Below are 15432 nucleotides of genomic sequence, written 5' to 3' on the forward strand. Positions count from 1 at the left end.
TACTTCAATTTAGGTGCACATTGAAGTTGCCCAGGCGGTCAAAATTTTTCCACAGTCGCCCCCCTCCCCAACCTCATTATCATATGGTGGTTTGACACGTAAATCTCCGGAATTTTTGTATGCAAAGTTATGTACATCGGGCACTAAACAAAGATACAGAACAAAGCTTTGCTAGCATCGCTTTCAAAATTTTATGTCCACCTTTCTAACCTCTATGTGACTGCGCAGGTGCATACTGACGTCATACGATCGTGTATCAGCTTACATATATAGGGCCGAATTCGGACCACACATTCTGCACGCTTTCTGCACCCTTAACACTCACGAATATCTTATGAGCACCGGTCGACTATGGCGTTTTACTAAAGGCTACGTGTCACGTGTGTTAGTGGTTAGCGCGCATGATTTATCACACATGCGCAAAGTATCAAGCGATATAAAATCACGGAAATCGTTAGCGGGGGTCTTTCAGCAGTAGCAAGAGAAATTGTGTTCTGCAAATAACTGGAAAGATGTACTCTGAACCACAAACCAATCATGAAAAGAAAATTGACGTCGTTAGACCTATATAAAAGAGGCCTCAGAAGACGCTTTCTCTCAGTTGTGAATGGCGCCCCTTCTGAAAATCCAGATAGTTGGGAAACAAGAAGAAAAAAGGCGACTAAAAACCCTGGGTACGTCGTAATCTGCAAACCAAGCATATTGTACACACTACCATGTGTTGTGCTTCAGTGCACCGTTCTCCAAAACTAAGAAAGCTTCGCTTACACTGACAGATATCCGGACGTGTTCTGTCTATTTCGGTTTTTTTTCTTTTTTAAAGACTGTTTGACACTTACCGGCACCTTCGCTGTTACTCGTATACTAATATGAACGACATGTGCCACTTCATAGAGTTTTTTCATAATTTTTTTTTCGGAAGAGGACCGCAATTCACAGTCTGCCCATTCCATCCTAACGCGTGTTTTCTAGAGTTTAAGCTATCAGGAAAGTGTACATTTCCGTCCAGTGTCCCTAATTCTTTGGCGCTGTGTCAGTTTGTAACCGACGACGCACCACTTTTGTTGTATGAGAAACAGTCAGCCCAAACTTCTTGTTTGCCCCAAACAGCAGTTTTCGAGTAGCGCTTTCCCTCTCGCGCTGTTTTTCAGGTGTTTGTGAAGTCGGAGCTTAAAGTGGGCGTCGTCTACGTGAAGGAGGGCCAAAACACCGAGGAGCAGATCCTGAACAACAGAACCCACAGCGCCTTATTTGAGGAGTTTCTTTGTCTTCTGGGAGACCGCGTACGCCTTAAAGGTACGTAACCGTGCGCTTTGCGCTTGAGCACTTGTAGCTTCCAGCTACGCTCATACTGCTGCCTAACATTTTGTTTCCTGTGTTTCTCTGAGCATGCATGCGTCATGACATGATTCGCGTGCCCCACATGCATTTGCTTTTTTTCTTTTTTGTTCACTGTTGAGCTCTCAGAGCATTGGCAAATGCAATAAATAATAAATTAGGAAAGCTCTTATTTCTTGGTGTAATGGAAAATGAAGAGTTAGGCACGAAAGGGGAAACTGTACGACAGGAAAACGTGCGACCTAAGAACCTGTCTCATGTAATAAAATTAATAATAATATTTGGGGTTTTACGTGCCAAAACCACTTTCTGTTTATAAGGCACGCCGTAGTGGAGGACTCCGGAAATTTTGACCACCTGGGGTTCTTTAACGTGCACCTAAATCTAATCACACGGGTGTTTTCGCATTTCGCCCCCATCGAAATGCGGCCGCCGTGGCCGGGATTCGATCCCGCGACCTCGTGCTCAGCAGCCCAACACCACAGCCACTGAGCAACCACGGCGGGTAACCTGTCTCATGTGAAGTCTGGGTTCTTTCAACTGCGGAAAACCGAGATGAGGAAAATCTTTTAGCAAACCTATGCAAGCTTTTCGTAAATATACATCAAGAATAGTTCAGGCTGAAGAAAACTCACTAAACACCCGCGAGGATATCGAAATGCAATCTTTAGTTGATGCTGTCATCTCGGAAGGGAACATTGAAGTCAGGGACAGTTAATATGCAGAGCTAGCTCTGGCAACTTTGAGAACTCTATCCCTTAGCGCGGCGCCCATCCACTTTTACGATGGTTCTTTGACTTCAGCAATCCCCAGCTCTTTCGTGCAAGGAGCCTGAACAGATGACATATAGCAATCTGTCGCTTTTTCCTGTAGTTCACGTGAGGAGTCCAGGACATGTCTCTGTCAATCACAACACCCAGGAACTTGCGACTTCTCTTGGACGATATCACTTGTACGTTGTTTGATATGGCGAACGCAGACGTTGGCTACCGGTTTTCTCACGGTTTTCTCACGGTTTTCTACCGGTTTTCGCACTTTTCTCACGTCACCTCTAGTCATTGTTTACGAAGGTAGCATGATATCGATGAGGCCGCCTTCTGAAGCGGAGCGCGAAGCTGAAGCCGTGTCACCCCCGACGTACAGATACAGATGTCAACGGCGTAGACAGAGAGTCGAACGGTGCTTGACAGGTCCTCGAGTCGTCCAATAAGGGCTAGATTAACAAGCGTTGGGGCTAGTACTCCGCCCTGAGGGAATCCGCGATGATCTACAGAAAGCCTACGAGATCCCTGACGAATTTCACGCCACGTCTTCTCATCAGTCTTTGGTGATTGTCGAAAATCCCCGACTCACATTTCACTTGTGACAGACTCTGAGAACGAATGACGCGAACGGCCGTAGAAAGGTTCTTCACATTTGACGCTGTGAATCCATAGAGGTGAGAAAACTCACGGGCCACCCACTGAGATTGGACGGACAGACGAATGGATGGACGGATGGATGGATGGGCAAAGTTTGCGTACAAGTTCTTGAGTTCTTTTACAGCGTTCCGAGTGATATCGTCAGATATACATTATGCGAGAACATAAAGAACAATGAATCATATATCATCGCCCGCACAAAGAGGAAAACCAGGGACGAATTTAGGACGTCGCCGTCAACAGACTTCCGGGTAAAAAGGAATATCGGCAGAAAGGAAAACTCAGCACAGTGACGACGATCGAAGATGTAATTGGAACTCCGGGTAGGCGTGATATCGAAAAAGAAGGCGGTATTTTCTGACCACTGAGGACGAGAAAGAACTATCGCTGCTTCTTTTCTTCTTTCTTTTTTCACTCTGTCCAAGTGGAGCGGCTCCGCCTTTCAAGAACGTCCACGCTCACTCGCAAGGGAAACGCAGAGACCGGGCGCCTAATGGAATAACTGATGCGCACGGGACTTTGAAGACGAATGAAGTTGCTGCGATTTAATTTACGTTGCGCTTCTAAATCGATGCTTTTCTTCCCCGATCAACTGAAAAACTTTTAGCGAAGCCCTAACATACGCTTCGATTACAGGAAGAGGCTTGCTACTCACATGAAGCACATTCATTGTCCTCTTGAAATCGGAACGAAGAAACAAAGCAGCTTCCGAAATTTGCTGCTACTGAAAATCACGATTGATGCTGAAATTAGGTCAAACATGTGCCGGGATTCATATTTCTCGGTGGGCTCATACAAAAACTCGGGTATCTTCCTGTGAATGTTAAAAGGCACGCGAGAAAGAATGGTGTAGTTCAAATAAGTGCTCATGCGGGCTAGAAGGCACCAGCTGGTATACCCAGAGACAAAATTTTCGAAATCCTGAAACCGTTCAGAGAAGTAAAAATACGAGCTGCTCGATTTGTCGAAGTGTAGGCAGATAAGTATTTAAAAGACACACAATTTCTTTCTTATTTGAGTTTCTGTGTGTGCTCGCGCATCTGCTAATATATGCGCTTCTTATTCACTGTGAGTTGAAGCATGTCTTATTATTCCACCTAAACAACATGTGCCCACGACGCGATGTCGTATCCGCGAATAAACTGTGGTTTTCATTATTTAGAAAAAAAAACATGAAGGCTTGTTGCATATAGCCGTTACTGAAAGCACTGAGCCATTTGCACTTCCTAAATTACTCAACAATTAAGAAAGCCACATACGCCACCGTTCCGCGTGTGCATGAGCAAGAAATAAACTTAACTGCGACAATAAAACGGATTCTTGCAACGTCCTCCTTACGTCACTTATTGCGTAATAGAATGTTCGAAGTCTGTACGGGTTCCTCGTGCTACGACTTCGGTTTCGTGTGCCCCAGCTGCGTACTCGTTCACGCGTTATTCTTGCACAATAAATCAAGTACGTACGTGATCACACCAATTACCGTTATTTTCGTTATTTTCTATTGATACGATTACGTAAAAAGACTGTGGCACCAGAATTATGATGGCCAGCTTCTCCTTGTTAGCCTCGCTGCTGTTGCCCAGTTTCTGTGGCACGGCGCTGGTGAGATCGAGGTCGCGGGTGCGATTCCGGCCGCGACAGTCGTATTTCTGTGGGGGTGGGAGGCAGAAAACGCTCGCATACTTACATTTAGGTGCCCGTAAAAAAAACACTCCGTGTAGCCAAAATTAATCCGGTCACCCCCACTACGGCGTGCCTAATATGCAGATCGGCATTCTTTGCTTGTTTGCCTGTGTTTGCACGTACGACCCCGTATATTAATTTATTTAGTCCTCGTGACATATTATATATATATATATATATATATATATATATATATATATATATATATATATATATATATATATATATATATATATATATATATATATATATATATATATCGTAAACAACCACCAGAAAATAGGAACACATAAAAAAAGCAGTCGTAAACGCCAGAGAAGGCCCAGAACATCGCAAGGGAGATTCTACGAATACATCTTCGGTATGGGCTGTATCATGAGAGGAAGAAGTAATACGGTTTCTGTTATATCAACAATATTTATCATGCTTGTCCGCTGATCTCCTAACTTTAATCTGTGCACGACTATTGCTTCATGTATCCACTGTAGGCTGTGAAGTCGGCCCTTGAAGGTGCCAGACGTTGTTCCCAGCGAAACGTTTATCCTCTTAAACAGTGCTGTTCTGACGCAATTGAGTTAAACTTAAAATTCAAACTTCTTAATGTTGGGATGCTTCATACTATAAAAGCAGCAGCAGAAATGGTTCAACAAAAAAAGCGAAATAAGGAAGCCAGGAAGAAACTGAGAAAACTTTTTCGTAGGCGCAATGGGCTGGGACGCGCATTTTTATTATACCACAATGTTGCGCCTTCACTTCTTAGTATGTGTCGGAAATGCAAGAAAACCATCTGATTGCAAATACTTGTCGTGGTGCCCATATTATTCAAGCAAAAAAAACCACTGAAACTGCTGACGAAAATAAAGATGGAGAAGCAGCATGACTCTAAAGCACTTTCCCCATAAAAAAAAACAGAAACGAAACCGGAAAACACAGCAAGTCGCTGCTTCTATGAGAAAAGCTTCGTGTACCGGCCGCGCGATAAAAGAGCCCCTATTGTTCTTGCACTCCACGGTATCTGTAGTAACAATATTGACTAAGAAAATTTAGTTCGGGGCGCGGCAGCCACATTTCGAGAAGAACCTCCTAATCCCCTTCTCATAATAGCTCGTACACTTTTTGTCTATGTTCTCAAAGTTTTTCTGTGCTGTAGTTGTTAGCATTGACTGTTCCGTTCTTTGTGTAATTATATGCAGCTGTACTGTTATACATCGAACAAAGCAGAAGAAATGATACTGTGTATTCTCAACAAGCAGTGTAATCCAGTGGGCAGTGCTGTATAATGGCCAGAAAAAAAGGAATATTACTACTAAATGAAGCAAAGTGAGCAGCTGCTGGGATGTGATCTCTCCTCTGCTACAGCCTCACTTCCGACGGTATACAAGCTGCTTGCCATTCACGAAGTCTATCATCCAACGCCAATGCATCGCTAAAAAACCCGAAAAAATGAACAAGTAGGATAAAAAGAACATGCGCTTCATGAGACAAAAAGAAAGACAAGGAATAAAAAAGTAACCATGGGCCACAACTTCTGCCCGACCCCCAGCTCAAAGCGGCGGCGTGACCTCCGCCACAAGCACTTACCCGCCGTCTATTCAAGGAACAAAAGACGCCGGAAAAAAGGGATGGGTGCAGAGGCAAAAGGCGCAGCAGCTTGTGCGGCGTCCTTCGAAAAGCATCAGGGAAAAAAGGCTTAGGTTACCCAGGCTGCATCGCCAGCTGCAGTGTGGCCTGCGATCGTTACCTCGACTTACGCTGGAACTGGGAGGTCGTGCTTTCCGACACCTTTCATCGTAGCTTTTTTTTTCCCCCCATTATCTTATGCGCCTTTCATCGTTCTGTTATTTTACCGACGCGACTGCGGCGGCGTCTCTCGCAACCCGTCGCGCCCACGAGCGAGCGAGCGAGCGATCTTTCACCGGCTACACTGGGCCCGTGAAAAACTACCTTCGCACTGAAGCGTAAGACAATGAACGGCGCAGCGTGGCACATGCAGTGCCAGACAACGCAGAAAGAGCGTGGTGTGCCCGAAAGAACAGAGCCGTATCCCAGAACAATGCCGGCGGCAGCAGTAGCGCCTTCTACCGGCGCGGCTAGGCGGCATGCTCTCCCGTATTCAGGACAAAGCGTGAGAAGCGCGCGCCTCTCTGTGAGCACGCCATTTGGCAGCAGATTCCCTCTTTAAAGGAAGGGCCCAAAGGGCGCAGCCATGCTACGTCGAGGCCATTACCGTGTCTGCGGTTCCCACTTTCTCTCGCGTGTCATCGCGGTTCTATACGCCTCCTCTGGCCTCCGTACAGATCTGCACTACAGGAGGCGGCGGCGGCGTCATCTCACCTTCGAATCCCGCAGTGGCTGAGCTTTTCCTCTGCGCGTTTGAACATCGGTCTCGGGACAACAAAGCGGTTTTTTTTTTCCTCCCGAGTTCTCTCTGATTGCTTAGCGCACTCGTGCGATGACTGAAATGCTGGCAGGGAGTGGAACTCTCAGTGCTTGGTTGCAGGTGTAGTGTTTGTTTGTTTACCTGCGGAGGAGATAATAAGTGCAGGTGCATTCTATCGGAGAAAGTGCTTAACTTACTCAACGTGAGAGGCAGGACACTTTAGGAAATTATTTTAAAGAGAAAACCGCTTAGGTCATTTAAAGACTGAGCGACTGAGTTCTCGGAAGAAAAAAAAAATGTTCAACGATTGCGATACTTCCTATAATGCGAAATATGAGCGCAGCTGTATGCGTGTTTTCATTTCGCGATATATTGAGGCACATAATTTGAGACCGAAATCGCCGCGCACCGACTGGCAGTGGGCCAGTGCAGTCAGCGCCTTCGCAGAGGAAGGGGCTGTATGGGAACGCCGGCATAATGAGCAGCGTGGGAGACAGCTGTGGAAGAAGACGACAACGACGACGAACGCAGTGGCACGAGCGCGTTCGCGCGGTTATGGCAAGGGACGACGACACTCTACCCAGTAACGAACCTCTCAGGGCTGTGCTCTCATAACACAAGCGAAGGTTACGTAATATTCAATTGAAGAACCAACAAGCATATGCTCTCGTGTTGAATCTGAAAGCTGCCATTTTGAAGATTAAGTTTAACAATAAAAAAGAAAAACGTGGCGTAACGCTTAGTTATTTCCACTCTGGCCACGTGCGTCACAAGTTACAATTTCGCTATTAAGGTCATGAAAAGACCCAAAATGGGGCGAGGGTGACGTCAAGGTGCATAACCAGACTGGAGCAGGCACCGAGCACCAAATTATTTCCTATCAAGCTATGGCCGAATATAACACTGCGGCCGATCTGCAAAAGGTATCTACACTTATATTAAAACGAAGAGAGCAGAGATTTTCTGATCCAAATATCACGTTTGGTCAGGGAAATGAAGGTAAAAGATATAGTAGCTCGAATTATCAGCATCGTAGCTTTCGATTTTATTTTCACACTGTATAATAAAATGGTAAATGCGTACATTTGCATGACAGCACTTCCTGTTCTCTGCTCCGCGGTGCTCCCTATAGAGAAATTTTTGGTAATAACTTGACTTTTCTTACGCCAGTTCTAAATTCTAATTTACGAAAGACTCACTTGATCTGTCAATAATCCGATAAAAAGAGTAAAGCGCTATTCAAACTTTATTTCTGCGAACAATAGCGGGCGGGGCGATGCGGTCACACTTAAGCATTCCGAAGAGGTGCCGCGGCACGGACTTGTTCATTTGCATATTCCATAAGGCTCTAGCCGGAATAAATTGCTGCGTTTGCTTAGAAACTATTTCGTCATAGTATTCTTCGTGAACTGTACATATGCTTCGACCATGTTCTAAGAGAGGGTGTCATCCATTCATGGATCTCTTGAGACGCTGTTGGAATGGGTATTTCTGGGTTTCCAAGGAGATCGTGCAGTGCACGCATTGGTCCACTCTACGTTTTTTTTTTTTTTATGACAGGAACTGGAGACTCTTCCATGACCAATACTCCAATTTCTCGTATTCGCTGAGTAACGCAACGCCGTGATACGTTTACGAGTTCTAAGTGTAGCAACAACCACCCCGATTTCAAACGCACTTGGCAGAATCGGAATGAATAGCCTTTGAAAAAATTGCGTCAAGCTTCTGAAACGCCGAGCGACAGTTTGAAAAGAACGCAAATATCACTGCCAGATATGCACCTTTTTTTTTCCTGCGCTAACAGCTAAACCTACAAACAGTCAAAATCTACAAAATGGTTGATGCGAGTTGCTCCATTCTCGACGGCTCTTCTGTTTGATATAAAGAAGTGTTTCTTTTTTTTTTCAGCTTCACATAACATTTGTTTGCTCTCAAGGTATCAGTTGCCGTACCACATAGAGACGAGAACAAAACAGAAGAAAAACAAAAAGATTCGAAAAATTTCTTAAAACGCTTAGAAGGAAACAAGCTTATACAATCTGATGGTCGAACAGGGATGACGAAACTAAACGTTTCAGCTGTCGTCAGCGGCATCTGGAGCGACGAAGACACATCAAATTTGGAGGCCATACAAGCTCCGTTTATGTTATAACTCGAGTGCGAAAGCTATTCGCTTGTTAAAGTTGTGTGCGTCAATGCAGAAGGCGGCGTGAAAGGGTGATGGATCATCGGCTTGGGCTTCTAAAGGATGCCCAAGCTCGGACGATAAGATAAGACCAGTGCACGCGACGCTCCTATATTAAAGATACGAAGTCGCGAGATTGATACGTGGATGAATAGCAGTGAAAGAAGGGTCTTCCATTTTAGACCATTTTCTTGTGGGGTTATCGCAGAATGACGCTGGAAGGCACCGGAGCCTCGAAAAATAACAGAAGCTCGACTAGCTTGCCACAAGAGATTATTCACGAAAGTAAGAAAAGGAGGGGTTTTCCGTCCATGCGCAGGAATACAGAACACGCACATACACAAACACAAACGCACACAAACACACACGGAGTGGCGATATAACTTTTATATGAAGCTTGCATAACAGAAGAAAAATTGGGAGGACGGCAATGAGCCGGAAAAACAGGACTTGCAAGCAGCAACGGCACAGCTGTCTCGGTGCTAGCGGCGTGGAAAACCGACAGATGGACGTAAGAAGCAAGAAGGGGGAACCCACGAAGCGTAAAATCTAAGAAAAACAGAGAGGATCGAGCACTAGTTTCCATGGCGACCGGACATCAATGGTTCCTGAGAGAAAGCTACACAGGAAGAACAATGTGTCGTGAATAAAGCAAAGAGATACTAACTTTCGTTCTTCTTGCCGATCTTTGTCCTGTCTTGTCTTGAGTTGTACTTCACCTGCTCCGGCCGAAGCACTATACCGGTAGACCACATGGTCATTTCTGGTAAACTGCTTTGTACGCGAGCCGCCCTCTGGATAAAGGAAAAGAAGTACACAGAAAAAAGGTAACAAGAAAAAGCGTGTGGTAGACAGAAGGTATGATCGTGACAACACACGCAAACAAATTTCTGGCTGGTCAGATGGCCGCCTCCTCTTGGATTCGCTAACGGCTAAGGCTCGCCTTCTCACGTCCCCGGTCTCCGTTTCGACCGGCCGGCTGCCAGAATCTAAAACAGAGCTCGTCGCTTTTCTGGTCCGAAGAGAAACGTCAGCCAGGGCACAATTGTGTCGCCAATAAATAGCAAGTTCGCTAAGCATTTGCATCAAGTGGCCGTTGAAGAACGGCAGGAGCAAGTTCCTGTCTTGCCTTTTTGTTGTTTTTATAAACAGAAAAAGAAAGAAAGAAAGAAAGAAAGAAAGAAAGAAAGAAAGAAAGAAAGAAAGAAAGAAAGAAAGAAAGAAAGAAAGAAAGAAAGAAAGAAAGAAAGAAAGAAAGAAAGAAAGAAAGAAAGATTGCAGCTGCACAGACCTGTGTTTGTATTCTTTCATGAGTGCCTGACAGCATGGGCTCTTATCGGGGACCCGTGTCTCCTATAAGGCCCCGTGCCCATACGTCTCTATTTTTTTCTTGTCATCATTCATAATCACAGCTGTGCCTTCATTTACATAGTGTACTATAGTGCAGTGAAGAGAATTCACCACAGATTATGAAAAGCAGCAAGCGCAGTATGTCTCGCTTGATTATTTTCTGGAAGCATCGTCGAACTGTACTCCAACGTGTTTTAGAAGAACAGCTATAAACTTTTTCAATTATTAAGCCCAGTGAAGTCCACCTTTCTGTGCGAAGAGGAGGAAGAGAAGGAGGACGGCCGCAGTCGAATTTATTCTTGCCGAACTCGCCGGCAAGTGCAAAAGCCAGTTACGCCACCCGATAGCTCCACCTTTAAGCGTAGCTCTAGAAAAAATTAAATGTATAGTCATATGTTATCCACTTCATCATAATCCGGAAACGCAGCGCGAGACCGGGGAATAAAACTAGGTGCACAGCGAGGCGGAACAAGAAGCCAGCCCGCGGCTTGCGCTTGTTCGCATGAGGTCGTTTTGGCCCGCCAACACCGTTACACAACGCCCCGAAATTAGTCTTCCCCGCGTTACCAACTCCTTCGTGTCTGTTCATAGTCAGCAGAGAGATGTCCAGACTCCTAAGTGCCCAGTTTTCTCGAGGAAACACCATGCCTCAAGCAAAACTTTCCGGAATAAACAAACTTCAGCACGAAAAGCAACCTCTGAAGCTTTTTTTTTTCTTTTAATACAGGCGAACGCCTCTAAAACGAATGCCTCTACAATGAACTGACCTGTCCCGCCGGAATTCCTATCTTTCGCACGTATTGTGAAGGTCTGTAGAGTGGAGACCACTACAACGAACTTGCGTGTTCAGCGAAGAAGCGCAAGCGTCTTCCACAGCTTATCTGCTGCCTCACGATGAACGCCATGTATGACGCCATGTATAACCATGTATAACTTTTCTTTTCACAGTGCCGTCGGTGCCCTCCACAAACGCCACTGGGCTGCGTTCTGCCCTAGTGCTTACGGCAGCGCTAGTAACGTACTAGGCGAACGTGCCGATTCCAGCAAGTGTTATACTGTCCAGTTTCACTGCTTTAGGAATCACTCAATTCGTGCGCTACTTGTTATAGCATACCAGCGGTTGCAACGACGGATGAATACGCCGCAGTTGATGACGAGGTCGAGATGTAATCATAAGTGACGACCGACGACGTCTTCGAGGCCATGTAGAGTGCATAAGGGACAAATGTCTAAGAACACCGTAGTAATGAAGAGTCTGCAAATGAAGCAACAATTTTGACGGTAGAGGAGGCGATAGCGCCATGAGATGGTTTATAGTTTTACCGCGCGTAAATACCGCTTTTACCGCGGCACATACCATGAACCACGGTGCAGTAAGGTAGGCTGCAGTCGCATGTTGCGTTACACGAAATGTGCACACAACACTTGCAACTTCTTTCACTAAATTTCTATTGCATTGATCTTACGTTAAACTTTATTTATTTTTCAGTTGCACTTGCTTAGCGCGCTCTAATGTGAGCGGTACAGTGCGTGACCTTAACCAAGGAATCTGTAGAACTAAATATTTTGGATTTCCTAAGCCCTTCTTTATAAAGGCCTTTGCCTGTATTTCGATCAATACTGGCACTACCGATTTTTGTTTCAATTAAGTATAGATAACGAGGACAAGCGAAACATATATGTACACCCGTGAGCAGAAGTATACGGACCAGGCATTGTGGGATAAAACTCATTTTCTTCACTGTCAGTGAATGGAAGTTGAAATTAAAGAATGCAGTCCAAACTTGGCATTACGCATTTTCTAGCGCACTCATCAGTTTTCGTTTATGCTGTTGATTACGGAGAAATTTTGTTTTTTCGGTGACCCTGTGGTCCGTATACTTTTGCTCACGGGTGTATGGTATGGTATGAAGAACTTTATTTGGTCCTGAAGGTCAACCATAGGTTGACGCGGGCCGCTCCCACGTTGGGACTGTCAGGCCGAGCCCTTCAGCCACATCGCGGGCCTTCTGGACTGCCCGTAATTGGTCAGAGTGATTCGCTGTGTAGCATTTGCCGCCACCATTCTTCTTCCTTGTCACAGTCTGTGAAGACCGCGGGGCACTGCCAAAGCATGTGGTCAAGAGTAATGATGCCATTGCACTTATTACAGTTGATTTGAGTTTCCCTCTCAGGATAGATCCTGTTAATAAAATATGGACTTGGGTATGTTCTAGTCTGTAGCAAACGTAATGTGACCGCTTGGGCTCTGCAAAGCTTACCGTGTGGCAATGGGTACTCCCTTCTGCTTAAATAATAATGCTTCGTGATTTCGTTATATGTTAATAATCGATCCCTGTGTTCCCCGGGTGAAGTATAAGTTGCTCGGTCTTGAAGAGCACGGCTAGAAAGTCCTCGTGCTGCTTCATTTGCCACCTCATTGAGGTTTCTCCGAGCTCCGTCCACTACCCCCAGATGTGCAGGAAACCAGCGGATTTCAATCCTCTCACTGTTGACCCTCTCTAGTAATTTTGTTGCTATCCGTGTCACATATCCGTTCGTAAAGTTGCGTATGGCTGTTCTAGAGTCGCTGTAAATATGTGTCCACCGATTAGCCCGAATGGCTAAGGCGATTGCTACTTGTTCTGCTACTGTAGGGTCCTTGGTATAGACGGTGATGGCATCCCGTATGTTACCTTGAGTGTCTACAACAACGGAGGTATACGCATCCTTATTTTTAACCCAGGCAGCGTCAACGAACACCGCCTGCTGCTTATGTTGATCTATGTCTTGAAGGAGTGCCTTCGCCCTTGCCTTTCGTCTCTCGAGGTTATGTGTCGGGTGCATGTTCCTAGGGAACGGGGTCGTCTTTATTGTTTCTCGTAGTCCCGCTTGCAATTGTGTTAATAATTCTCCTTCGTTGGTGTGGTTGTTAATTTCTACGCCAATTTCTTCAAGTAGCGCCCTCCCAGGTCGTGTCCCCATTAGTCTCTCCTGGTGGGCCACCTGCTGAGCCTCAGCTATCTCTTCTAGTGTGTTATGCAGCCCTAGGCGCAATAAGCTATCGTTAGCCGTGCTGATGGGAAGTCCTAGTGCAGTCTTTATAAGTCGTCTGATTAAAGCGTTTAGCTTGTTCTTGTCAGCCTGTGTCCACTGTAGCATGCCAGCCACGTACGAGAAGTGGCAAAAGGCGAATGCATGTACCAATCTTATGGCACTGTGTTCTCCTAGCCCCTTATGCTTGTTGGTAACTCTACGCAGAAGCCTAATGACTTCTTCTGACTTGTTAGAGATGTGTTGTATCATCCTGCAATTAGATCCATTCGCTTGCAGGAGAAGTCCTAGCACTCTAATAGTCTCCACCTGCCTGATTGGTTCTCCATTCTTCGCGTATATGACAATGCGGGGTTCTTCCTCTGGGATATATCCGTTCGGTTTGCGCCCACGCTTACTGCTCCGTAGTACCAATAGTTCAGATTTCTTAGCAGAGCAGTTCAGTCCCATACCCTCAAGTGTTGTTTCCACCACATAAATGCTTTCCTGTAGTTTGGTCTCTGTTTGTCCCATATTACCTTCGGCACTCCAGATTGTTACATCATCTGCATATATAGCAAAGTGGATACCCTCAATCTGCGCGAGACCTCGAGCCACTTTTGACATTGCCAAATTAAATAACATGGGAGATAGGACGGACCCTTGTGGTGTCCCACGATTCCCAAGTTCCAGAGTTTTCGATTGGAGTTCGCCTAACCTGAGACAAGCAGAACGGCCACCGAGAAAGGCTTTAACTATATTGTGCAATCGTTTACCCAATCCCATCTCCGAGAGGATATTCAATATGGCCCTGTGCTTGATGCGATCAAAGGCCTTTTCTACATCTAGGCCTAGAAGAGCTCTCGTATGCAGCGGGCTAGCAAGAACAAGGTGATGTTTGATTAAAAGCATTGCATCTTGAGTCGAAAGTCCAGGACGGAAACCGATCAGGTTATGCGGAAGAAGATTTCTGTTTTCTACATACTTAGTAAGTCTATTGAGTATGACATGCTCCATGGTTTTGCCCAGACATGATGTTAACGATATGGGTCTTAGGTTATCTAGATTTAGTTGCTTGCCTGGTTTGGGAATAAGAATTGTGTTAGCAATTCTCCATTCCTTTGGATAATCACCATTTTTCCAGAGTTCGTTGAAATACTCTGTTAAATATGTTATAGATTCATCGTCCAAATTTTTCAACAGCCTATTGGAAATGCCATCTGGACCGGCAGCAGATCTACTGTTGAGGTCGTACAGGGCTGCGCAAACTTCGCTTTCTGTGAAGTCTTGATCCATAGGCTCACAGTCTTCCCCTGTATATTCAGGCGGGTCTGTACTCTCATTGCTATCCTTAAGCGGTAAATACTTAGCTGCAAGCCGATCCAGAATGGCCTCCTCCGTTGTGTCCTGACTCTCACGATGGACGAGTCGTGCTACTGCTGTTCTCCTATTAGATTTCGTGTCGTTCTCATGAAGCAAATGTCTAAGTAAATTCCAATTTCTACCGCGTCTGATTCGACCATCTATGGAATTGCAAAGCTCATCCCATTGTTGTTTCTGTAAATTTCTGGAGTGTTCTTCAATCTCCCTATTCAACAATGATATGCGCTTCCTGAGTCTCCTGTTCAGACGTTGCGTTTTCCATCTTTTTAACATAGATTGTTTGGCTTCAATCAAGTGCGCCAGCCTACTGTCCATGACTTCGATATCCTCCTCTGTGGCAATATCCTTCGTTGCCGCCTTTACATCTTCCCTGAGCTGAGTGGTCCAAGTTTGGAGTGTTTTCTTTTCTCCTGTCTCCGTCTCAGCTCTCCTTTTCCTTGCTTTCCGAAAAAGATCCCAGTCAATGTAGTTAAAATGCTTTATCTCATTACTTGGTGTTTCCAATAGTATTTGCAATATGTAATGATCGCTACCCAGGTCAATATTGGAGTTATTCCAGCCAGCGTTCGCTAAATTTGATACAAAAGTAAGGTCTGAGGTGGAGTCCCTGCATGTAGATGTACCACACCTAGTGGGATAAGCTGGGCTTGTGATGAGGGAGAGATTAAGATCTGTAGCTA

At 45.4% G+C, this 15432-nt stretch overlaps 2 protein-coding genes across 12 annotated transcripts in view; one reads left to right on the forward strand and one right to left on the reverse strand.

Annotated features, from left to right (window-relative positions):
• Positions 1-15432, reverse strand: part of LOC135920938 (uncharacterized) — an 842780-nt gene that overhangs the window by 608155 nt on the left and 219193 nt on the right. The gene's annotated exons all lie outside the window — the stretch shown is intronic.
• Positions 1-15432, forward strand: part of rsh (radish) — a 171101-nt gene that overhangs the window by 90825 nt on the left and 64844 nt on the right. For all 3 annotated transcript variants that reach the window (XM_065455202.2, XM_065455199.2, XM_065455200.2), the window contains exon 5: positions 1152-1296. In XM_065455202.2, the coding sequence (XP_065311274.1) occupies positions 1152-1296 (145 nt within the window). The remainder of the gene's footprint in view (positions 1-1151; positions 1297-15432) is intronic.

The sequence above is a fragment of the Dermacentor albipictus genome, chromosome 4 (assembly GCF_038994185.2).
Source record: "Dermacentor albipictus isolate Rhodes 1998 colony chromosome 4, USDA_Dalb.pri_finalv2, whole genome shotgun sequence".
Taxonomy (NCBI): Eukaryota; Metazoa; Arthropoda; class Arachnida; order Ixodida; family Ixodidae; genus Dermacentor; species Dermacentor albipictus.